The sequence below is a fragment of the Trachemys scripta genome, chromosome 11 (genome assembly GCF_013100865.1).
Source record: "Trachemys scripta elegans isolate TJP31775 chromosome 11, CAS_Tse_1.0, whole genome shotgun sequence".
NCBI lineage: Eukaryota > Metazoa > Chordata > Testudines > Emydidae > Trachemys > Trachemys scripta.
The window spans coordinates 44,568,549-44,593,593 of NC_048308.1; the positions used below are offsets into that span (position 1 = coordinate 44,568,549).

At 40.8% G+C, this 25,045-nt stretch overlaps 1 protein-coding gene across 6 annotated transcripts in view; it reads right to left on the bottom strand.

The window, feature by feature from the left end:
* PDE1A (phosphodiesterase 1A) overlaps positions 1-25,045 on the bottom strand; it is a 291,971-nt gene that overhangs the window by 14,316 nt on the left and 252,610 nt on the right. For 2 of the 6 annotated variants that reach the window (XM_034785790.1, XM_034785792.1), the window contains 5 exons: positions 23,312-23,432; positions 21,066-21,253; positions 8,421-8,702; positions 7,253-7,534; positions 38-2,243 (listed from right to left, as the gene is read on the bottom strand). In XM_034785790.1, the coding sequence (XP_034641681.1) occupies positions 1,846-2,243; positions 7,253-7,534; positions 8,421-8,702; positions 21,066-21,253; positions 23,312-23,432 (1,271 nt within the window). In that variant the 3' untranslated portion in view covers positions 38-1,845. Of the gene's footprint in view, positions 1-37; positions 2,244-7,252; positions 7,535-8,420; positions 8,703-21,065; positions 21,254-23,311; positions 23,433-25,045 lie in introns of those variants that run through there. The other 4 variants (XM_034785791.1, XM_034785793.1, XM_034785794.1 and 1 more) reach the window with 4 other exon arrangements.

A 25,045-nucleotide genomic window follows, 5' to 3' on the forward strand; every position in this document is an offset into this window, starting at 1 on the left:
TGGTCTCAGGGAGGGGGTGGGGCAAAGGGCTTTGGGTTGGCGCAATTAGACAGTTGGCAAGCCTACCAGGTAGGCATGTGGAAGCCCTGGCCATGCCGGAAGAGCGTGCCCAGCAGCGCAGCCAGCAGCTCGCTGGGCACCAGCTAGTACAGGTGCAGCACTGCCCAAATGTCAGGCGGACCATGTCCGCACAGCTTGTGCATGTGTGGGGGCCCATTGACTGTTCTGCCAGGGGGCCCGGAATTGCTGTCGGCTGGCCTGCATTGTATCTGGGATGAATAGTTTCAAATGAAGTAGAAGTTAGTTTCAGAACTCAGAATGGCACCAAAATAATTATAGTTAGCATGTTGTCTTTCAACAGCATGCCCAGCAATGAGCAATACCCTTTATATGTTCCCATCATTGCTAATGGGATGACGATTAACAGTTGGTGGCAGTCTTGGATATGAGCCCTTTTCCATTTCACTTAGTTGCCAAAGTCACCTTCATAGCAATTCAGCTATTATCTCAAAATCTGTAGTGAATCTAACATACTATGGTTGAGCCTCCTGTAGCAGCAGCACTAGCCCTGATGTTTGCTCCAGCCAGACATTTAACTGTGAAGGCTCAGATGCATCACTGTTAGATAAATTAGAGGAGACATAATGGATGTTTTGGACCATAAATCAATCTCTGGAGGTGACCTGGACCTTAAAAAGGTGGAGTGACTACTGCTGCTGCAGTCTAATAATAGATAAATTAAACCTGCTACTGCCATGACAGACTTTAGGCTTACAAGTCCCTACCTTGTATGTGGGCGAGGCGGGGCAGAGGGAGAAGGGAGCAAGCGGGTCCATGAAATGGAGTGGGGTAACATATTCCTCCCTCAGAACAAGGGGAAAGTAGGGGATGAATTGTAGCGTTCAGAGCCCCAATTCATTCTCTGGTCTCTCCTGGGGCAATGCAGTCACGTGTTGCCTCTTACTCAGGATGGATTGAGAACACGCAATCTAGCCCATCATAAGCCCTTGAGCGTGTGGGGATGTAGGTGTGGGGAAGAATGTACAATACACCAGGAGAGAGAGTTGGATCTTCATGGCTCATGCAAAGATGTGAAGGATCCTCTGCCCACAAGGAGGAGTTAGAGGTAAGACTTTCTTCTCAACATCCCATTCTTTTAAAGCTTACTTTATCATCAATTTCAGTAGGATTTGTAAGTTAAAATGGAATATCACACAGTACCTTCCTTCTACTTAGATCAAGTTCCACCGTCACTTGGACACCTTGTGCAGACCACAGCCTATGTCAATAAAACCCTTTTCATTTTCATCATATTGCATCATCATGGGTCTTTAGCTATTCCATCCCCTTCCCCCTCAACATTCCAAATTTTCACCTTCCTTGTTAATGAAATGGCAACTTTTTATACTTATTTTAATGATCAAATTACACCTGCTTAAAGTGATCAAAATAAATGGGGGAAGTTGTATTCATTTTTATTACAAATTATTTGATTCATGAAGTTCTGATTATAAGTGCCTACAATAAGTGAGAAGCCTTGTAATAGCCAAAGCAGAATTACCTAGTCAAAAAGAAAATGACAAGCAGTTTCTACAGAGTTCATGTAATTTCCCAGTAACTTAAACTTCTATAGTTGCAAATACATATCTAAAATAATTTTGAAATTATGAGTTCAACTGTCATATTTTTGGTATTTTAAGCCAAATAAGTTACTATTAAATATCAAATACTTAATATCAAAAAGGTTAAATTTATTCAGGTCAAATGTTTTTTATTTGATGACACTTCAGTTTCTACATATGCCTGAGGAAGGGCCATTCCAAAACTGCAGGCTCGAACAACTACTTAATTGGACATTTTATGGATATCAAAGCTTAATAAGGATGTAACAGACACGGCGGCAGCTCCACCCTGCACCACTTCGTTAGACTGATGTGTGTTTTGTGATGAGATATTACCATTCAATGGGTCAGTGGGCTGTGTTTCTTGCTGTGCCTCGGTGGGATCTTTCTGGTTTGGATCAGAGTTAGTGAATTTCTCCGAGCTGGATGCGCTAGGAGGACAGTCGAAAGTTATAACTTGTAGGACGAAGGAACTGGGAGTGGAGCTTCTTGGTAAAGGCGTGTCATCACTTCCCTGACTACTCTCATTTTGTGTCCTGGTTGTTTCCTCCTGTAATTGTGCATCTGCAGGTTTTCTGCTTTGGTCTTTTTGCTGTTCACCAACATTTCTCACAAGTTCTTCTACAGAAAGGGAACAAAATATGTAAATTAGATATGAAATATATGCTGCAGTTGCTTTGATTTCTTAGCAATGGCTCTGTCCTAGAGTTGGACTTGGAAACATTGTGCACATGGGAATTCTTTGTCACTTTTAGTGTTAATACATATGCACTGGTTTGTTTAAAGTGGATTAAGTTCTGATCTCAGTTACACAGGTGCAACAGAAGTGGTGGTGACTGGATTTGGTGTTTGATCTTTAATCAGTACTTCCATCTGCAGCTGGAGTGGCAAGCATTCCAGGAAAAGCCATGTGCACATGGGAAGGGAAAGGGTGGAAACAGGATGAGATCACTGCCGAGTGCCGTTCCATTTAGCAATGCTGTTTATGGCAGCAATGCTAGAGGGAGCAGAGCTCAGGAGCTCCCGAGACAGGTAGACAGGGAGGGCCTTGCAGAAAGAAGGGAGTGAAGAGAGCTGTGGCAGCTCTGGAGGAGAAGGAATGAACCCTGGAAGGAGGAAGAGGATATCAGAGCAAAAGAAAGAGAACCCAGGATGGAGAGAGCTTTAGGAGGTTACACATTTGTGCTACAACAATAACAGCAGCAACAGTGGGGAGGGGACAAATCTCAAAGAAATAGTACTTCAGAGGGACAGACAGTGAGGGAAGGAAGAGACTGATCCAGGAGGCCAAAGCTCAGTTGCAAGAAGAGAACTGGAGGTAGAGAAAGAAAGGTTGGGGGGATGGCACGGAACTGAGAAAAGGGAAGTTCAGGAGGACATAATTTGAGTGTGGGAGAGAGCGTTTGGTAGGAGGAGCTGGAGGATAGAAAGAACAGGGGATGGAGAAGACTTGTATGGGAGGGGATAGAGAGCACACTTTGGTGGTGGGGATGGAAGGGTTGACAAGAAGAGGGCCAAATGGCAGATAATGGCTGTTTTCCCTGTTATTAGACACCTGCCTTTTCCTATCTCTTAGGTTCAGCTTTCAGATCCCTTGATACTCCTATGACAGATATAAAATATCCCCAGTTTTAAAAAACGATGAGCATTAGAATTTGAACTGTAACTCCGCAAACTCTCTGGGGATTATTGTGTTTTCACTGCTATTAAAGGAGGAAAGCAGGCCCAACAATATTGTTCCTGTTCTGCTAGCATGATATTGCTAGCTTGACTGAGAACAAACTTCAGTTCTGTGAGTGCCCAACCTAAATCCAAACCAAAACTTATGGAGAGGTAGAAGTATCTCGGCAGCACAGGTTGTAACCACATTACCATTATAAGCAGAATTTATCCCCTCCATACTATTCTCCTGAATCCTCAGGGCATGTTCTTTTGGACAGTAATTTGGCTAGGAGGTGGGAGGTAGAAGAAACATTCCCTCCAAATCTGAGACAAGTTCACTAGATGTTTGTAATATATGGAAGCTTGGACAATTAGGTGCTTTCCCTTCTTTGTCAGTTCTTATGATTTTTTTGGCCGGTTATAGCTTTAAAAAAGGGAGGAACTTCACATTTGGTTTATTGATCCAAACTGCTTATAAACATTAGAGAAACAGGAAATTTCTCCTGGATTCTGAGGGGACTTTTGATCTCTTCATAGCTATTGCTTCCTCTAGGGACCTGCTACAGAACTGCTAGGCAGAACTGGCTGCGTTAAAAGACATTACAAAATCTGTAGGTGTAGTTTGGAAGCAATTTTCATGCAGTTCTACCAAGTTGTATTAATTAAAGCAGATGTCATTCATGGCATAATCTATCTTCGGCTTTTGTCCCAAAGAAACTAATTTACATATCATACTTGCTGGTGAATATATGCTTCCATATGGTAGAGCTACAAGCATTTTCCTTGACTTTATCAGAAAGTCAAGGAAATTCCAAGGCAAAAAAAGAATGTTTAAGTTGTATCACTAAATTGAATTAAAAGAATCTTGAACTATAAAACAAAACAGAAAATGGAAAGAATGGAAATTATAAATTAACGTAATACTTTAAAAATTAAAATAAAAAAGCTATTAGAAAGTATGTACCATTAACATCACTCAAACAATCTTAGCCTGTCCTCACTGTGAACAAACAGTAACTGGAGATAATCCTCTGTTTATAACTAGGGCTGTCAAGTGATTAAAAACATTAATCACAATTAATCACATGATTAAAAAAATAATCTTGATTAATCGCACTGTTAATAATGGAATACCATTTATTTAAATATTTTTGATGTTTTCTACATTTTCAAATATATTGATTTCAATTACAACACAGAATACAAAGTGTTCAGTGCTCACTTTATATTTATTTTTGATTACAAATATTTGCTCTGTAAAAAACATAATAGTATTTTTCAATTCACCTAATACAAGTACTGTAGTGCAATCTCTTTATCATGAAAGTTGAACTTATAAATGTAGAATTATGTACAAAAAAACTGCATTCAAAAACAAAACAATATAAATCTTTAGAGCCTACAAGTCCACTCAGTCCTACTTCTTGTTCAGCCAATCGATCAAACAAGTTTGTTTATATTTGTAGGAGATAATGCTGCTCTCTTCTTGTTTATATCACATGAAAGTGAGAACAGGCGTTCACATGACACTGTTGTAGCCAGTGTCACAAGATATTTACATACCAGATGTGTTAAAGATTCATATGTCCCTTCATGCTTCAACCACCATCCCAGAGGACATACATTTATGCTGATGAAGGGTTCTGCTTGATAACAATCCAAAGCAGTGCGGACTGACGCATGTTCATTTTCATCATCTGAGTTGATTTTCTTTTTTGGTGGTTCGGATTCTGTAATTTCTGCATCAGAGTGTTGCTCTTTTAAGACTTTTGAAAGCATGCTCCACACCTTGTCCCTCTCAGATTTTGGACGGCACTTCAGATTCTTAAACCTTGGCTCGAGTGCTGTAGCTCTCTTTAGAAATCTCACATTGGTACCTTCTTTGCGTTTTGTCAAATTTGCAGTGAAAAGTGTTCTTAAAATGAACAACATGTGCTGGGTCATCATCCGAGACTAGTATAACATAAAATATATGGCAGAATGCGGGTAAAACACAGCAGGACACATACAATTATCCCCCCAAGGAGTTCAGTCCTTAAGTAATTATCCTTTTTTTTTATTCTTTTATTTAACGAGCATCATCAGCATGGAAGCATAAGGGGGCATACAAATGTTTAGCATATCTGGCACATAAATACCTTGCAATACAAAAACGCCATGCGAATGCCTGTTCGCACTTTCAGGTGACATTGTAAATAAGAAGTGGGCAGCATTATCTCCTGTAAATGTAAACAAACTTGTTTCTCTTTGCGACTGGCTGAACAAGAAGTAGGACTGAGTGGACTTGTAGGCTCTAAAGTTTTACATTGTTTTGTTTTTTAGTTGAGTTATGTAACAAAAAAAATCTACATTTGTAAGTTTCATTTTCACAATAAAGAGATCGCATGACTGTACTTGCATGAGGTGAATTGAAAAATACTATTTCTTTTGTTTATCATTTTTACAGTGCAAATATATGTAATGAAAAATAATAAAATAAAGTGATCATTGTACACTTTGTATTCTGTGTTGTAATTGAAATCAATATATTTAAAAATGTAGAAAAACATCCAAAATATTTAATACATTTCAATTGGTATTCTACTGTTTAACAGTGTAATTAAAACTGTGATTAATCATGATTAATTTTTTTAATCACGATTAATTTTTTTGAGTTAATTGTGTGAGTTAACTGTGATGAATTGACAGCCCTATTTATAACAAAGTATGGGAGCAGAGTTAAGGTTAAGTGTTCTTAAAAATACATTTCAATACTTTCCATTTTTAAGTTCACATTAATCTAAGATTTCTAGTTTTGAGGATGTTATATTCCAATATTATTTTAAGATGTTTCCCATTTAAATTTCTACTACTCTAAAGAAGGAATACTTTTTCTACTCAGGGTTAAGAAAGTTTTCTGCCGGGAAAAAGATGAAATGCAGTTTTTGCAGACCTGAGATGGTATTTCAGGAAAACTTCAGAACAGAATTTTATTTTGCTATGGTACAACTGATGGCTGTACTGCTCAAGTTCACATCAGAAGTAAATCTTTTGAAATATTCTCACATCTCTAGATCTTTTGAAATATTGTCACCTCCAATACTCTCACACATCTCAGTCTGTACAATGAAAAATTGAGCATCTTAGAATTGGTCTTGGAAAAAAGTCATTTATGTTCTTCCAAAACTTGGGCTGACAAAGGAAAATTAGCATTTTCATCTGAATAGTACTGAAGGCCTGTTCTAGATTATTATTGTACTGGGCCCTTCTTTCTAAAAGTGCCTCTGACTGGTTGAGATCATTTATCTATTTATCTAAATGTTTACACCATGCTCATCACAGGTTGAGTGAGTGCCTATGGTAGGACAGCTAGTGTGTGGCTGTTTACCTCTGTTACTAATGGCCTGTCTACACACAGACGTTACCTAGTTTTATACCGATTTAAGATTGTCCACATGCCACCTTAATTAAATTGGGGAAACATCACTCACTGGTGTAACTTTGTGCGTAGACCAGGCCGAACAGATGTTGGTAAATTGGAATATGGGAAAACTTATTATTTTCAATTCTAGGAATGTGAACATACAGTGGAATTTTGGATACTGTGCAGCAAAAACTATAGGTAAATGTTGGACTTTCTATGGCAACCACTGTATGTCTGCTCAGCCTGATAGCCAGAACAAGTCTGGTATTCTTATCTCAACAAGCATAAAATTATTTGATTATCACCACAAATTGTTTGGGTTCTGACTGTACTATTACCCTTGGTCACCCATTAGCAGCTAACTTGCTAACTTAACTTACACAGTAAATTTGATAGGAACGGGACTGTAACTAATGGCAGAACTACCACTGGCTTCAGTGACACCTAGAGCAAGCTGATAGCATATCCATCCCTGCAAAGCCTGAGTGTGCTACATGTATTTTTTCCACCAAGATTTATGCTACAACTATTGCTTAATCAGTCTTGAAATCTGAATAGTGATTACCATTCCACAGTGATAAAATCTCCATGTCACTCTTAGTTAAATCTGCCTGAAAAAAAGAAAAGTTAGTGGTGTGTTCTTGAAAAGTTTTGGCAGGGTAATCACAGGGATGGGTTAATGGTTGGGATTCAGGATAGTCAGGTATATATTCCTCAATGATGATATCATCGCTCTCATTAGGACCCAGACTCCTTGTTCTTGGTATCATGTCTCTCATCTCTTGTATATCTGACTCTGTGTCCCGACCCTCCTTATTCCATGCAGGTTCACTCCCTATGAAATCCTCTGCAAAACAGGAATAGAAAGAGAGAAATAAAACTAGGAATTCTTAGCTGATAGAATAGCTCAGCTGTTCATGGGTTATGTTGTGTGCTAGATAGAAAATATCCATAACAATTAAAAACATATCCCTTTATTATATAAGAGCTATATATTATATTGGGGGACTAGCAAGAAAATATGATCTGTGGTATCTGCTGCATGCTGCTGGTACCCAGCTCACTGACTCTGCCTTGTCCGATCCCAGTGCTATGATGGATGTAGTGGTTTCTAAATGAGGATGGGGCTGGGACTGGGGCTATTGAGTGACTCAACCCAGACAAGACCGAGGTAGCATTGGTACTAGGACAAGAGAAGTAGGCTGACCCACTATATTTTCAGGGAGGATACTGCAACCTCTAAAATGGGTTGTTTTGAAAGTAAGATATTAAAACATCCCAACCGGTTTTCAATTAAATTGCACAGTGTTTTATCAAGGGCCTTCACTTAAATGAAGCTGGCAGCAGACTCACCTATTGCTGGTTACAGCAAAAGGAACCCTTAGCCCAATCCTTTAGTGAAGGTCATTAATCCCAGAGGTAAAAATAGGCTGTAACTTGGCTATTTCACTGAAATCTTGCAACTTCATTCTTGCATTGGTGTTCGCAGTGAGTAGAAGCAGTCAACTCAATTGATCATTGTGGAGGAATCAAAAGAATCAACAAGTATTACAGACCATCTGGCATCCTACTCTGCTCTTAAAGCAAAGCTATAGGAAAATATGAATTCCCTTCAGAAGCTAGATCCCTCCAGGAACTAATACCCACTCACATTTATGCAGAAACACAACATCTGTCTCTAGCTTTATTAGCATTCGATCCATGTGGGAATGTGGTTAATGACTATGGATTACCATATGATTCTGTGGTCTCCATAATATCACTGTCCTGTGGCTGTAGAAGCTCTGAGTCTGCATTATAAACTAAAAAGTTGATTTCCATTGGCTCAGCTGTGTTACTATCAGGGTACTGTAGTACAGAACCAGTGGGAACATTTGGTAATGGAGTTGAGACAGGACAGGATTTACTAGACAGTACAAAATCTTCTCTATGTCTTGATGCTTTCTCCTGTATTCCTACATCTGCTCTTTTACTGTCTTGGGCTTTACTTCTGTTACTTTCTTTTCCTGATAGGTCTGTAGGAAGGTGAATGAAAGAGAGAAGTAAACTTGTTACCACTCATCTGTAGAATAATTGTCTTATATGTATAAGATGCATTTCTGGTTCAAGTTACTGTACCATTAGAGCGTCTACTAACAAATGTTGGTGAGTGCATAAGGGGAAAATAAAAAATTTAAATTGCAGTAAAGCAGTACATCAAGATTCAGCCTACACTGCAACTACTTACAGATAATTAAAATTCTATAGTGCAAAACTCCAATAAATAAAATCTTTGATGAATCGAATTATTGTTTCTTTACTTATAGATAAACTAAAATAACGAAATTTGTTTACGTAATATCACTGAAGCAATTTAAAGCTAATAGTTTACCAAATTGGAGAGAGAAAACAAATCTATCTTCAGTATGAACAATATCTATTAATGTCCCTCCTGACCTCTATCAATCGGAAGGGAACCGGGTTTACAGTTGGTCTCTACAAAACCTTGCATATTTATGTTTTATCTTTCTAGAATCACCATTGCGTGGGCTCACATTTTTTGCAGACCTCCGAACAGCTGTATGTCAAAAATTTGTGAACTAGAATCATCACTGTCAATATGACAAATGTCTTACTAGAACAGAGAAAAGCTATAGATGTTTGCATTAATGACATTTTTATGAACATATTTTTTCTTGAAATTACATCACAGTGAATCACCTCCACTCAACTTCTCCATGACAGATAACATGAAGCTCGTGGCCAACTAAAACATTTTTTTAGGAAACCTACAACTCCACTCTAGGGTCTTCATATTCCTCTTCTCCATACAGTTCTGTCTTTTGGGCTCACAAAAACTTGCCATTGTCTGCACAAACCCCATGGAAACTGGTGGTTAGGAGGTCTGTGAAACTTGAACTTTGAACAGACCTGACACTGGTCCACATTCAATTGTGTTCTGTGTTAATGAATGAGTACTGATTAACTACAACCTCATGTCTGCCAATGGTCAATGAATACTTTCTGCAAACTTTTTTACTTGTTATGGATAAGAGCAAATTAGATAGATAGATAGATAGATAGATAGATAGATAGATAGATAGATAGATAGATAGATAGCCCTTGTCCATGCTATATTTTAATAATCTGGCCCACATTAATTAAAGAACATTGGACAAAACAAGGGAATTTTCTAGGACAATCCCTAGTAAAATTTCCAAGAAAAACTCCAATGACATTTCTGCAAAGGGTGCAAACACTTGAAATCCAAACTTTGTCTATGGTTTGGTGAAACGATTTGACATAGGTACAATAGCTGTGTTTGAACACAGTCTTCTTCAAAATTCAGGGCCTGTACACCCATGCAAACTGGTTCTGATAAGGAAAAAGAATCCCTGGAAACAACTATATCACTTCTATGTAGTTAGTTTGTCCACAAGTAATTTATCTGGTATACAAAAAGGCCCATTTCCAAATTGTTTTAAAAATTGATTTTTTTTCAGATTGTGATTTATTATCGTAACATATTTAACAAATACACAGCCAAAATACTTTAAAAATTAAATAATATTTTTTAACAAATTGCAACATCCTCCATTGCCACTGAGATTCTAATCCTATTATCCCAGAATCAAAGCAATTCTGATGGAAGTGTTGACTTGCACTGCTGTCAAACATGAAGAAAGGTGAGAAAAATACCTACAACAATTCTTTCCGACAGAAATCACTGAAATGACATTGCAAGCAATAACATAATATTCTCTCTATGTAGGCTGACCAATAAGTAATTCTATATGCTATATATTCATACAAACTTAAAATGAAAATCAAGGGATAAATCATAAGACATAAAGTAAATTCCAGAGGAATTTAACCTAACAAGCTTAATTTCCTGAAAGTATATCATTCTGACTGACTTTCTGCCACTTTCAATGCTAGCAATAAATGTCAGTATCTCATAGCTATTTATAGCTTCCCACTTCCAGGTTATGAAACAAGTTTAATCACAGTATATGACATCACAAATGCCATAAATTCCACTGCAACCTGCGTAAGCCATGGTGCTTTCGATGTCACAGCATAGCATTATATATTTAGGGATACCTTCAGTAAGCCTGGAAGTTCCAAGGATTTCATAGACGGACAAAATATTTGTTAAGGGTTAGTTAACACTTATTTGCGTATTGAATGCCCTCCGAGTTTGGTTATCATTATTATTTATTACTCTAGCACCCCAGGCAGAGACTCCCATTTCACTAGATGCTGTACAGACACAGAACAAAAAGCCAGTCCCAGTCCCAAGTAGTTTACGATCTGGGCATAGACAAAAGACAATAAATGGATACAAATACACCCCCGGGTGAGTACAAGGAAACAAGAAGACACATTGGTCCATGTGATGGGCTGTGGTCTCAGCACCCCAGCAACCTAACTGTTGTCAAGTTTTCTGTAGGAATCACGTCAAAGGAGAGTTTTGGAGGAGTTTGGAGGCGAATAATGACTTTGTTTTTTGGATGTTTACAGGGAGCTTGTCCCATGCATGAGGAGCAGCTTGATTAACAGAGGCATTCAGCACAGAAAGCTGGGCTTAATTCTGCTTTTATTTTTGCTTTACTGTTGAGTTTTAAAGTGGCAGTTGATTAAAAAGCCCAAGCAGCTCATAATAATTTAGAAAGTAGAAGAAATATTTAATAAGGAGCATATCTGGGAAATAGTTGTCCATTGCCACATAATTATGCATATGGAATGGTATATTTTTCCAGTTTAATAACAATGATCTATAAATTATGGTTTACAACACTCAGACCAACAATGGACATGTCTATAACCTGTCAGCAAAGATCACACAGGGCAGGTTTCCTCTAGGATGGCAAAGAGATGTTAAAAAACACTCCTCATAATCAAGCTAAGAGGATGGTCAAATGAGAATCATTAATAACAGATTAATCATTTTGCTGAGATTATTATTAGGGCTGCTTGATGAAAATTTTCCATGAAAACTGATTTTGATAGAAAATTGGGTTTTTAACCAACTACATTTTTTCACAATAAAGGTCCGCTTTGTGAAGAAAATTTTGATTTTTTTTTAAACAAAATGAATGTCCAAAAATTTAAAAGCTTTCGGTTTTCAGTTTTCATCTGAAAACCAAAATATTTCAGCTGAAAATTTTCCATTTGGATATGTGGCTATAGTGTCTCATGGGAGTTGAGTCTGACTGCCTCATGTTCCTACTTGCTTTTATGGGCTGGGCTTCTGTACCTCAAAGTAGCACCCTGGAGCCCCCATATTCACCATGGCGATGTTACTATGCCATATTTTGTACAAAATATCATAGTCTTGATCTGTTGAACAATAATATCCTGTTGGACTGTATGTACTATCACTGTATGTGAAGTTATGAAGAATTACTATGTGTTACTGAAATATGTTGCGAGGTTGGGAACACCCACAACCAGTCTTTCAGTTACAACAAAACTGTAGCAATCAATAGCCAGGCAGCGTTAATGGCTCATCAACACACAATCCACTATCCTAAAGTCTTCTTGGAGAAAGCACATGGGCAATGGAGACTGCCTGACCAATGGGGGCTGCCTTGGGTGATCAGATCACTGACAGGAAATATCGGTACGCGGAGGGGCGGGGGTATCGGGACACCGGGGGGGGGGGGGGCAAAAAAAAAAAAAAAAAAGCTGTTTTGCAGGTGCTGGGGGAATTAGCAGGCCCCGGCCGTGCCATGGCCGCTGCCCCATCCTCCCCAGGGCCCCGGGCACATGCGGCACGTCCCGCCACCCCGCGGGGAAGGAGCCGCTGGAGTGAGATGCGTGGGGTTCCGGACCCCAGCAGCGGCGGGGGAGAGCGGCTTAGGACCACGCAAGTGGGCACAAAGTTTATCGGCTGGGGGGGACCCCGGCCGGCTCCTCACCCTGCCCTGTAGGGGGTAGCATCCCCGACCCGCGCCAGCATGTGTCGCCGGCTGCCGCAGGCCAGGTAAGGAGCCGAGTCCCTCCCTCCCCCCTCGCCCTGGCTCCTCAGCTGAGCGGCATTCCCCCTCCCTCCAGGGTTGCAGCTGGAATGCCGGCGCAAGCCTGGAGGGAGGGGGTGGTGGCCGGCTTCCAGTTCCTGGAGCTGGTGAGTACAGGCACCGGGCGGGCAAAGGGGGCTGGCAAGGGGGCTGCTCCCCCAGGAGGGTGACGGGGGGGGGGAGGCTCAGCTGAGGAGCCAGGACGAGGGGGGAGGGGGCAACTTAGCTCCTTACCTGGCCTGCGGTGGTCGGCGCAACATGCTGGCACGGGGCGGGGACGCTACCCCCCTACAGGGGCGAGAAACCGGCTGGGTTCCACTCCAAGCCGATAAACTTTACATGGCCACTTGTGTGGCCCCGAGCCGCTCTCCCTCGCTGCTGCCAGGGTCCGGAGCCCCCATGTCTACCTCCTGGGGGAGCAGTCCTCTTGCCAGCCCCCCTTGCCTGCCTGGTGCCCTTACTCACCAGCTCCAGGAACTGGAAGCCGGCCACCACGCCCTCCTTTCAGGCTTGCCCCGCCACTACAGCAGCAAGCCTTGGAGGGAGGAGGAATGCCACATGCTTGGGGAAGAGGCGGGGCCAGGGCGGGGATTTGGAGAGGGAGCCAATGGAGGAAGGAGGGGGCGGAGTCGGGGGGGGGGCGAGAGCCCTTCTGGGAGGGCAAAATTGCTTGTTTGTCCAGTGTCCTGACCGCACATCGGTCGGGACGCGGGACAAACAAGCAAAAATCGGGACAGTCCCAATAAAATCGGGACGTCTGGTCACCCTAGGGCTGCCTAACCCCCCACATAGAATTATAGGACTGGAAGGGACCTCGAGAGGTCATCTAGCCCAGTGGTTCTCAAAGCCAGTCTGCTGCTTGTTCAGGGAAAGCCCCTGGCAGGCCGGGCCGGTTTGTTTACCTGCTGCGTCCGCAGGTTCAGCCAATCACAGCTCCCACTGGCCGCAGTTCTCCGATCCAGGCCAATGGGGGCTGCGGGAAGTGGCGCGGACCAAGGGATGTGCTGACCGCCGCCCCCATTGGCCTGGAGCGGCGAACTGTGGCCAGTGGGAGTTGCGATTGGCCGAACCTGCGGACGCGGCAGATAAACAAACCGGCCCGGCCCGCCAGGGGCTTTCCCTGAACAAGCAGCGGACCAGCTTTGAGAACCACTGATCTAGTCCAGTCCCCTGGATCACATCAAAGATCTTTCCAGCAAGCTGGAAGAAAATATAAGCGAGAGACAGTGGCATCATCACTTGGCCTCTCTCCAGCCCAGCCCCTGACTCAACACCTGGAGGAATATCTGGAGGACAAAGACTTTGAACTGGAAGGTAGTCCCGGTCTGTGTATTGAGGGTCTGTAACCTGCTTGTACCATCTGTCAGGGTAAGACACTGCTTGATTCAAATTGTGTTTAGTCTGTAGAACTTAGGCTGCACATTTATTATTTCTTACGTAACCAACTTTGATCTCTACGCTTGCTACTTATAATAACTTAAAATCCATCTTTCTGTAGTTAATAAACCTATTTTACCTAAAACAGTGTGTTTTGGCTGAAGTGCTTGGGAAATCTCAGCTTAGTTTACAAAGGCTAGTGTTTGTGCACTCCACATTGAGGGAATGGAGAACTGAATAATGAACTTACACTGGCCAGGCTTCTGACCAGTGCAAGACAGTACAGTTCTGAGGTAAAAGACTGGGGAGCTGGGGGGAATTGGCTGGAGTCTCTCTATTGTTGGTTCATGAGTGGCTAGGAGAGCATTCATGTAACTCAGTTGAGTGTGTCCCTGCCCATGGATAGCTCTGTAAGTGCAGTATCTGCCAGAGGTATATAACTTGACATCAGCATCACAGTGTGAGGACCAGCCCACGCTGGTTGGTGGGACGGAGGGCTCAGCTTTCTCACAGTGCAGGTTGCACCCCGGGGACTCCTTCAGAGCTTCTCAACCAGACTTTATCTCCCACAATACAGGATGGTCATGGAACTCCCATGACACACCACTTACTCTCACCAATGATGCATTGTGTACCCTATGGAGAATAATGGGAGCACGGAGCACCCAAGTTACAACTCCCATGAGGCAGCATGTCATTATTTCAAAATCAAAATATTTCAGTTTTCATTTTTTTTGCTGAAAAGCCAATTGTCTGTGAGGGGGGGAAAAAAGCATTTTCTGACCAGTTCTAATTACTATACAACATCTTCTGTGAACAATTATCACGTCTTGATACTTCCATTTCAATGACATTGTCCTTCTTTTAAAATAATATGTCTTCTAGCTACTGTTTTCTATATAATCATATTTTATAGAATATATTTTCTTAATTAAAGTACAGGAATGTAGGAAATAAGGCACTACTTCACTGGAAGTACACACTGTGGAGTATGAATTGAAACCTCCAACAATTCAGTAGCATGCATGGCAGAGGAGTGTTTCTTAAAAGAAATTAGAGTAGAGTGGAGTTACACCATCAGGGAATCTGGCCCAACATGTGAATTTAGTGTCCATAAAAGACTGAATTCCTTGGAGAATGAAGTCTTCTGTCCTCCACTGCAAAGGAACAATACTAAGACTGGCAGCTGTGCAAAGTTCCCTGTACTGCCGCACTCATGTTCCTTACTCTGATCAGTTCATTCAGAAGGTGCATGCTGCAGTAGAGAAGACACTGAACCGGATCTATTCCAAATTCTTCCATTGACTCACTATGTGACCGAAGGCAAGTCGCTTAACCTCACTGTGCCTCAGTTTGCTATCTGCACAATGCAGATAATTGTTTGCAGTGATGGTCTCAAGATATCAGAGACAGAAGTTGGGTGAGGTAATACCTTTAATTGGATCAACTTTTACTGGTGAAAGAGACAAGCTCGGTGTAGCTCAAAAACTTGTCTTTCACTAACAGAAGTTGGTCCAATAAAAGATATCACCTCACCTATCTTTCCCTTCAGATGCAGATAATGATACTTAAGCACTGTTGTGCTTTTTGATCTATGGATGAAAAGTGCTATGCAGGTGCTAGATATGATTATTTTTGTGGAACTGTATATTCAGTTGAAAATAACCGATTCCACCAATCACTGACCGTTTTTACTAATAAGCCTTAAATCCAAAAACCTTAAAAGGAAAAATGTCAACTTACAATTTACTTTTTATGTGAAAACCTCTGTGTTTCAACTTCTTTGTCCTGAGGAAAGCTACATTATATGAGTGATCTTATGTAGTAGTTTTAACCTTTTCTCAATAGATCAATAACTCCCAGTCCCTAAAATCAATTTAGAGATTATTTACTCTAATGAAGCAACCTATAAAACTTGTTGGGGTGTCTTTACAGTCAAATTGTTATCGAGTATCACCGCTGCAATTATCAGCTGCCATCACTGCTATCTGTTGAAATATGCACAAGATTGAACAGTCTCTATTATAAAAGTGCTGAAGTGAACAAAGACAGATTATATAGTTACTAGGGGTTTGGAATATTAATTAAACATCAGGACTTTCAAATTAGAATCCCAGATGTTTGATCATTATGATAATCCACTGTTAACTGCATCCCCTTAAAGGCCTCAAAAACATTCCACTAATCCTCCAGTGATGAAAGGTTGAAGACCCTTAGGCTATAGAGCACTGAGCTCCTATGCCATCAATTATACAAGACATGGCCCTTTTAGCAAAATAGAGTCATTCATGTAGTGGGCCTTCTGTTAAGGAAGCTCTTGAACAATTGTCTAAGTAGGTTGTGTGTAAACACTTTCCTTACCAACAGGGGTCCTTTGCAAGATAAAGCACTTTGCTTTCCACACAAGCTGTTTACTCTGAATCAATATTCTAGAGAGTTAGTAACTATCTCTTCACAATGGGGCAGCGCAAGCAGCCCTGACTACGGATAGATCTTCATGCAAGCTGCCCATGACAACACCACCACCCGCTGGGCCTGGATCCCCTGCTCTGTTCTGCCCAGCCCAGGTACGCAAGGGACACTATCAGCCCCAAAACCTGGGCAGAGTTGCATCCCAGCAAGTGCTATAGTTTTCAAGATAACGTATCAGCCTGGTAGAGGGCAAGAGTTCAACTCCTACTCAGGAATTTTTAATTTCCTTCCTTTTTTAAAATTTAATTTAATTTGTACCTGTTTGTTATTATTTTTAAGAGAGGCCATTCCTCCCAAGCCCATGGAACTGAGTTGGCAGTGTGGAAAGCAGTGTCCTGTGTGTGCAGTCTATAGGCAGGAGTGCAGATGACCCTTTTCAGCAGCAGACGTGCTACTGTCACAGTCAACTTGGGAAGCACGTATGAAGATCTCTGCTAACAGCAGGAATGGCTGCTAGCACAGATCTTCCATGATAATAGATATAGTCTTCTTACATCCAGCTCTTTATGGTTTCTAATAAATTATCCAGCTGAGAAGGACAGTGGCAATGGAACACCCCTGTTGCCTGCTAGTGATTTACTGACAGTATTTCCTTCCTCACTACATGCTAAAGTTAATATATGGATGAGACTCAACTTCAGTAGTAAACCCAGAGCAACCTCAGAACTTTACAAGAAGCAACAGAGATAGAGACAGCAGAATAAGATCTAAAAGTGCCATAGATCACACCACAAACAGCAGAAGTTTGAAGAATGCAGGTAGACCTTTAACTAGGCCGAGGTTGAGGTAAAATAAGACGCGTCTGAATAGTCACCTAAAGCTCAAGTCAAACTTGTGTGGAGTCTGAAAGGAATTTAGTTAACTTTTTTTTTCTTTTTTCCCCACACAACTGTCCTTCTGGATTCCAGACAAGTACAATGGGCCCAACCCAACTCACACTGAAGTCAACAGACAAACTTACATTCACTCCAATGGGGCTCGTCTGGGGCCTAAATGAGTAGCATCAAAGCACTATTTTATGATACTATAACTGCTTGTGACATTTGCAGCCCAACCAGAAGCAGAAAATATTGGAAGAATGAATGACATGTGGTAGATGTTGGTTACATCTCTTAATGCCCTACTGGAATGTGCTTAGATACTACAGTGAGGAAAGCAATATAATAACCTGTGTAAAGCAGAAGTCTCACAAGAAAGCTAGTTCTTGCAAGATTTTTGAGTCTGGTTTTGGAGGCCCAAGAGCACCATGTAAGTTGACTTGGTTCTTTTCTTTGGTGCCTGAGATGGGGTGTGCACCCCACATCAGCCCTGGTAAGGAAAATGAGGGTTTGAGAGGCCAGTTAGGTCACCTGACATCACAGGAGAGAAGAAGGGCCAGGGCCAACGGATAATGAAGCCCGGTTGGGAAAGCACTACAAAACCAGGAGGCTGAAAGCAGAATGGGATTACAGGGACAGTTACAGTGAAGCCTTCAGGAACAAGGAGGAAGTCCAGGGGAAGAGTAAGTCCTGGGATATTGTCCAGGAATAGCCCAAGGAGGGGCTGAATATTGTCCAGAGAAGGTGTCTGGACAGTGGTCCTGTAGGACTTCATAATCCCAGAAGGGGTGGACTAAACAGTGACCTGGCCAGAGGGCCAAGTTACCAGAAGAAAGATCATCACAGAGTGAGCAATGAGCAGCAAGAGGGATGCACCAATGATGCAAAGGATTCCCAAACCTAAATGCAAGGAGAAGCACTAGCGGTAAGTGGTAACCCCCTTGCAGTAACTTTCACTTGTGTACCAGAATTTAAGCTTCCATTTTAAAAACATTAAGTCCCCAACCCTTACGGCTGTGAAGATAACCCTGAGCAGTGCAAAGGATTTGGACTATAAAGCAAAATCTGGTCAATGGTCTTTAAACACCTTTTCTCTCCTCTAAAGAGAAAGAAAATAGAGCCTTTAAACTGTCTGCAAGCAAAATAGCGCCAACTCCTCCCCCCGAATATGCTGAAGATATTAGCACTGCCTCTGCGAGGAGCCAAACCTCTCCAATAAAGCCATTACATGCTCATTTCCCATTCCCCTTGCTGCTAGCTTGCACTTCCTTTTTATGTGGCTCCAGGCTGGAGACTCAGGTTCTAGCTGTTTTGCAGTTCTGCTGGGTAACCCTTGCCTCTTTCTGTATAGAACCCCAAGGTTATCTAACCCAGATACCCTCTTGCCCTTTCCAAGATGCAGATGGATACTATAGCCTGTCACAACAGCTACCAATCCTCATCATGGAATCAAGTATATCATGTTCAATCATCTAACATGTATCCACTTTGTGCCTACCAATACACAACATGAGACTCAGCGGACCCATATGTTTTCTACAAATGTTACAGTGAAACTCCAGTACACATTTCAATAGACTAAGCACTCTATTGAGATGACATTTGCAGGGTGTTTATTCATAGTAGTAGTTAGTAAATATCATGAGTCATTTCAGTTTACTTAAATTCCCTGTAAACTTGGCTTAAGGACCATGCATGCTAAACTGTCAATTTCTGTTCAGAAGGATTAAAGTGCATGATAGCACAGATGGTGTTCAGCTGAGAGGTTTCGATTTCAGCCTATCCGAAGAAGTAGTGACATGTAAGCATGTAATTGTTCAAAGCAGAGGTAGAAGCCACAAAAAGAGTATTCAGAGGCTTGGTTACAAATACTAAGGGCTTTTATGACTTCAGTGTTGTGGCACAAGTACTGTTTCAATACGACATTCCTCCTATATAGGGCACCTTTAATATTTATCTACTACAATTCTTAGATAGTGAACTACACCTCTGTGCAGAAGGCCAGCATAAGATATATAGACCATTAAATTCCCATTTAAACAGTTCAGGCCTTAAAAAGGCCTTGTGCTGCCACTCTGCACAGAGGAATTCCAGCCAGAAACAGTAATAGGTATACTCCAAAATATGTTAAATCTAAGCCCATATACATGTTTACTGAGTATGACTCATTCATTCATAGTTTGTAATATTCTTTCTTAATTTTATTTTTAAAAAGGTGAACAGAGACAATGACTGCAACACTCAAACATAATAACTGATTTAATAGCTCTGTAATGCAATCTAATTCCAAATATGCTTAGCAAAACAAGTAAGCAAGAAAACCAAACTTCCAACCCTCAGACAGGACGAAAGATTACAAAAACAGGGCACAATACCTTATCAACTGGGGAGACCATGCTATATATTAAACATCAGATTATCAAACAGACAACAACCATAACCACCTCAGCATGAAACTGAGTAGTGAATGATGACCCCAAACACAGCATAATGAGGATTCTGCATACAGTTCAACTGAAAGAAACCAAATCTATTCATAAATCTGTTTAGCCTTTTACATATGACTTCTGCATATCTAGCTATTTTTAATGAACTGTTACTCCAGTGATTTATAATGAAGAGGCTTTTTTCTATGATCAGAATAACCTTGCAGCAGAGTGGCTCTAAGGAGCGTAGCTTATTGTAGTGACAAGCTGTACTAGGAAGGTACTATAGCCCAAATACATTATGTCTGATTCAAATTCCACCTTGAGCTCATCTGTCAAAACAGCATTTATTCCGGAGAAGGCAACTAATCAAAACTGAAGAACCATTGGCTAATCCTATAACTGAGTGACTTATTTTTTTACACTTTCAGCAGACAGCTAAACGGTCATTTTTCAACCTTGTTGGGGTCTGGTGCATTCTGTGACTGCCCAGATGTTTAGATCCATAGATCCACTTAAATGATTTTTAGAGTGGTATCCCAAGTAGACTGAAATACTACATTTTGCTTCCCACAACAAACAAAGCCACTTTTAATCCTGCATCTTAACTTCTAAGTTTCTTAAGATTTATAGCCTGATCCTCCATTACTTTGAGCACAAAGCTTCCATTAACATTGTGGCCCTGTTGAATATAACCACATCATTGTAACAATTTGCAATAAAAATTTTTGGACAATGGAGTACCAAGGTACGCAGCACATTTCCTATACTGCAGCTTATAAAAGTCTTCCCAATTCATATTTAATCTTGCCATGGCAGTCACAGACTACTTTGCACCTGTGATTTTGGCTAATACAGTATGTATTCAAAGTGGACAGCAGTCTGAACGTTATAATTGAATGTAGGACATTGCATAATTTCCCCTCCCCCTCAGCCCTTTTCTAAATGGCACCTTCTGAAGAAGTGGCTGTTGAAGCACAGTGCTTTACTATGGAGTGTCTGGCATTTCTTCTCCTCCCCCGCTCACACAAATCTATTTGTGTTTCACAGGACAAAACAAACAAACAGGATTAGTATTGCACAGAAAGAATTGCAAACATATGTAATAAGCTGAAAAGCAAAGCCACCAGTGCAAACATTATAAATAAGAAATATGCACGTAAGACAACCAGATGCATTTTTAAAGATCAATAGAGGGTTTGAAAGATAAAATGAACATGTGCTGTAGGTAGAGGAGGGTTTCGGGAATAACTTAGAGGCTATTCCCCAGGGGTTTATCATACCTTGCACAGCTAACTCTTTCCATCTTTCTTTGTTTTCTTGAATGATCTGCACCAAGTTGTCCTTAAAGCTTGATAGGTCTACCGTTGCTAAAGAATTGTCTGTGGAAGTCCCTCCAGCACTTGTAGTACTTTTAACACTGGGTCTTCTTTGTACATCAGCATTGCTTACTGCTCCCAAGCTATGCTGGCTAGAGAAATAAGAAAACTCTACATTATGAAAAGAGTTGAGGGTCTCCATGACATAAAAATAGCTCGTTCACATTGATTCCTTAGGATCTATATGTAAATCACTAACTAGAAAACTGGCCTTAGTCAAGGAAAGTATAAGACACATTTCCTTATGAAACAAGCTGTTTCCAGTGAACAATTCTTAATGCAACATTTTTAGGAAATTACTACGAAAACGGAGCAGTGCTCCAACCTCCTGGCTAAGTACTTCGAAGAATTTTAACATACCAAGTTTGGTAGCACCTTTCTCTTCAACCCTTTGAAATGAGTGGGGCTGTTCTGGAGAGACATCTGTTGCTGATCCATGCCGGAAAAGCAATACATGACAGAGCAAATTCTGCTTTCAGATGCATGTGGTTGGCTCCAATTGCGAACATACCACAGGAGCTCTGTGCATGTTATCTAAAGGCAGGATTTGGTTCATTACCTTCAACCCCACTGCTTCAAAACACCAGTAAAGCAGGACTAAGTGTTAAGAAATGAGTTGAAATATTAACATCAAAATTTGGCATTATCTGCCACGCAACAGTTAGTGCATCAGGTCAGAGAGTGTGTGTGTGTACATGTGAGAAATTGATATATTCAAAATTAATTCTTTTAACACCAAAGGGTGGGGCCTATTTTGTGGCCATGCCCCAACTCATGTCATACCAGTTTTTGTTTTCCACATAATACTGCTTGCCTAATATGATCTCAAAGATTTAGCACAAAAGAGTAAATGCTTGTATGCACATAAATGGGCTCCAATTTTCCCAGCAAAGAAAAAGTACAGTTACAAGTAACATTTCATTGAAAGTATATGTACAGTGTAAGGAACTGCAAATTAGAACTTCCCTGTGCCCCAGAGGTGTTAAATGGAAAGGACATGGTGTATTTCTAATGTTTTTTTCAGTCAACAACTTAAAATGTACTCCATATGTAATGCCGACAGATCCCGGTCGTCGGCGGGTGGGATCGAATCTGGGACCTCTGGTTGCATGAGCCTCTGCATGAGCTAAAAACCAACTGACTGTTAGCTACGGCTGTAGAAAAGACTCATTTTATCTCTCTCTTTAAGTGGTCTCAGTGCCACTAGATGGGACAGAACACCACACTCAGAAGGTGTATGGGCTACACATACATTAGTGGTTTCCAGCTACTGGTATATGTGCATCAATGCTGGTACAGACTTCAGTGTATAATATTCTAGGCTCCCCATTCCTTCTATAGGGCCTTCTTCTGCATCCCTTATTTAAGCAAATCTCCCTTTGCAGTCAGTGGGAGTTTTGTACAAACAAGGCCTGCAGGATCAGGTGCCTAATGTTGAACCTCTGTGCAAGACCCAGTAGAATGCCTCTGCTCACCTCTTATTCAGTTATGCACACTAATGTGAAACTGGGGGTTGAAGCTGCCTGAACTCCAATTGGAGTAAAAGTGAGCAGTTAAATAGTAGGTGACACCACTGATGTCTTAGTCTAGCACAGTTGCCCAAAGTGGTTGGGAACACTGCCCGCAACAGAAATGCACAAAGAATAAGTTCAACCTAAAAAAACAGTTATAGCCACATCATTCTGACACTACCAAATCTAACCAATACACTAAGGAATTATTGCACTGCAGGGTTTTTATAGTGGTATGCTACAGGGAAGGGTTAAATCCACACATTAAAAAGAAAATGTGATAATAGACACTTCCTGGGTTTTGCTTTAAGAAGAAATGGCCCAGTATCTTTTATGATGGAAGAGAACCAGCAAACATTTTCTTTTTGTATGTCCAGAAGAAAATTCAACTTCAAGTCCTTAGAGGTGGATACTTTGTTCTTTATTGTGTTTTTTGCCCTTCCAGGCACATAGTGTCCTTGTCCAGTACAGGAACATAGTAGACAGCTGCAATTACAAGATATTGCCACTAGGTGGTAACACAGTATAACTATTCACATCAGACTTCTGCAAATATGAACAGATTAGAAAATAATTATGCTGCTGTTGCTAATGCTTAGTTACAAAGAAACACAAAGTAAAAGGAGAAAATGTTCAAACCTGGGTGCCCCAAAGGCAGAACTTTCAGACTTTGAAGCTTCCTCTATAAGAGGAATAATAATTTTCTCCATTGAGTCCGTTAGAAGAGAAAACGTGGGCTCTACTATGAAATCAATGAAACCTGAAAAGCAGAACGAGATTAATTCAGGTTGTACACTTTTCTGGGTCTCAAAGCCAACGACTAGTCTCTGTCTTTATTCACAAACTGGCTCCAACTTCAGAAACCACAGATTAGCAAAACTCTAAAGAGAAAGCAAAGGGGTGGCCGTGTTATTCTGGATCTGTAAAAGCAGCAAAGAGTCCTGTGGCACCTTATAGACTAACAGACGTATTGGAGCATGAGCTTTCGTGGAAATTTCCACTACATGCATCCGAAGAAGTGGGTATTCACCCACGAAAGCTCATGCTTCTATACGTCTGTTAGTCTATAAGGTGCCACAGGACTCTTTGCTGCTTCTAAAGAGAAATGTCACCCAATGATATCCATAATGTCTGATCAAGTCAGAAAAAATTGGACTTCTAGGTTTTAATATCAGGATAATATTCTGAATACAAATGCAATCCAGATTCAATATACTTGAGATCGTTTTTCTCTCTCAGTGTAATTTCCGTAGTTATTAGTCTGCTGAGGAAAACAAAAAAACACCTGGAGAGGTACAGAAGTAACTAAATGCTAAAATTTACAGTTTTTCACTCCTGTCTTCACTGAACCCTGTGCATTTCACAATAAGCTTTTCATTGGAGATTGCGATTAATTACTGAATAAAAGGGAAGCCATGACAGAGCCAATGGGCAAGAAGTCAGTCTACCAATGTTACCATTCAGCGCCTCATGCCAATGAGTCAATATTCCAAATTGCTGTTTATTATTCTGTGGAAGTAAAGTGTTATTTCACAGTGTGTAGGAGTGTTCTGTCAAATCAGTGAAGAGAACAAGTAATATCCCTGGGAGACAGCATTCATCCCACAGCTCTAAGATGTCAGCACTGAACAATGTATTTTACATTTTAAAGTGCTCATCAAGGTAGAGAATGACATAGCTAGAGAGAATAGGCATTATCCTCTGCTGAGCACTTAACAGACAAAATTTAGGTAGAACATGAGATTTGCTATGGATTTCACACTCTAACTAATGTGCCACAGCACAAAGGTGAGCAACAGGTATAAACTCAAGTACATTGCCACTTGAGTCTGGCTGGAAATGGAATGGGAGATGTATTAAATTACAAGATAATACTGGAGGATACTGTTCAATTCAAGGATATGACATCTTAACATATAGGGTCTCCCAGTCCCAGGATTATTTGGGGGAGGGGGGGCACGTTGACATTTGTGAAAGGCACTTTTCAAGGCATACTTTCCTCAGCAAACTTTTAGAGTTCATACCTGTTATTGGCCCCATAAAACTTTAAAGTAATTATTTTTATCCCTATTTTACAGATGATGGGGAAAGGCAAGGGCCTGCATTTCACCTTTGAAAAATCAGGCCCTAATTCCCTATCCCAAGGCTACACATTAAGGCTCTTTACTTTGAATGTAAGCTCTTCAGGGAAGATACTATCTTTTCTTTAGGTGTTTATACAATGAGATCATGATCTTTGATTGGGGCCCTTAAGTGGTACTGAAATACAAATGATTATTATCTAATCACAATAGGTCCTAACCAGGCAAACACCTACAGTAACTCCTCACTTAACGTCCTAATTACGTTATTGAAAAATGCAACTTTAAGCAA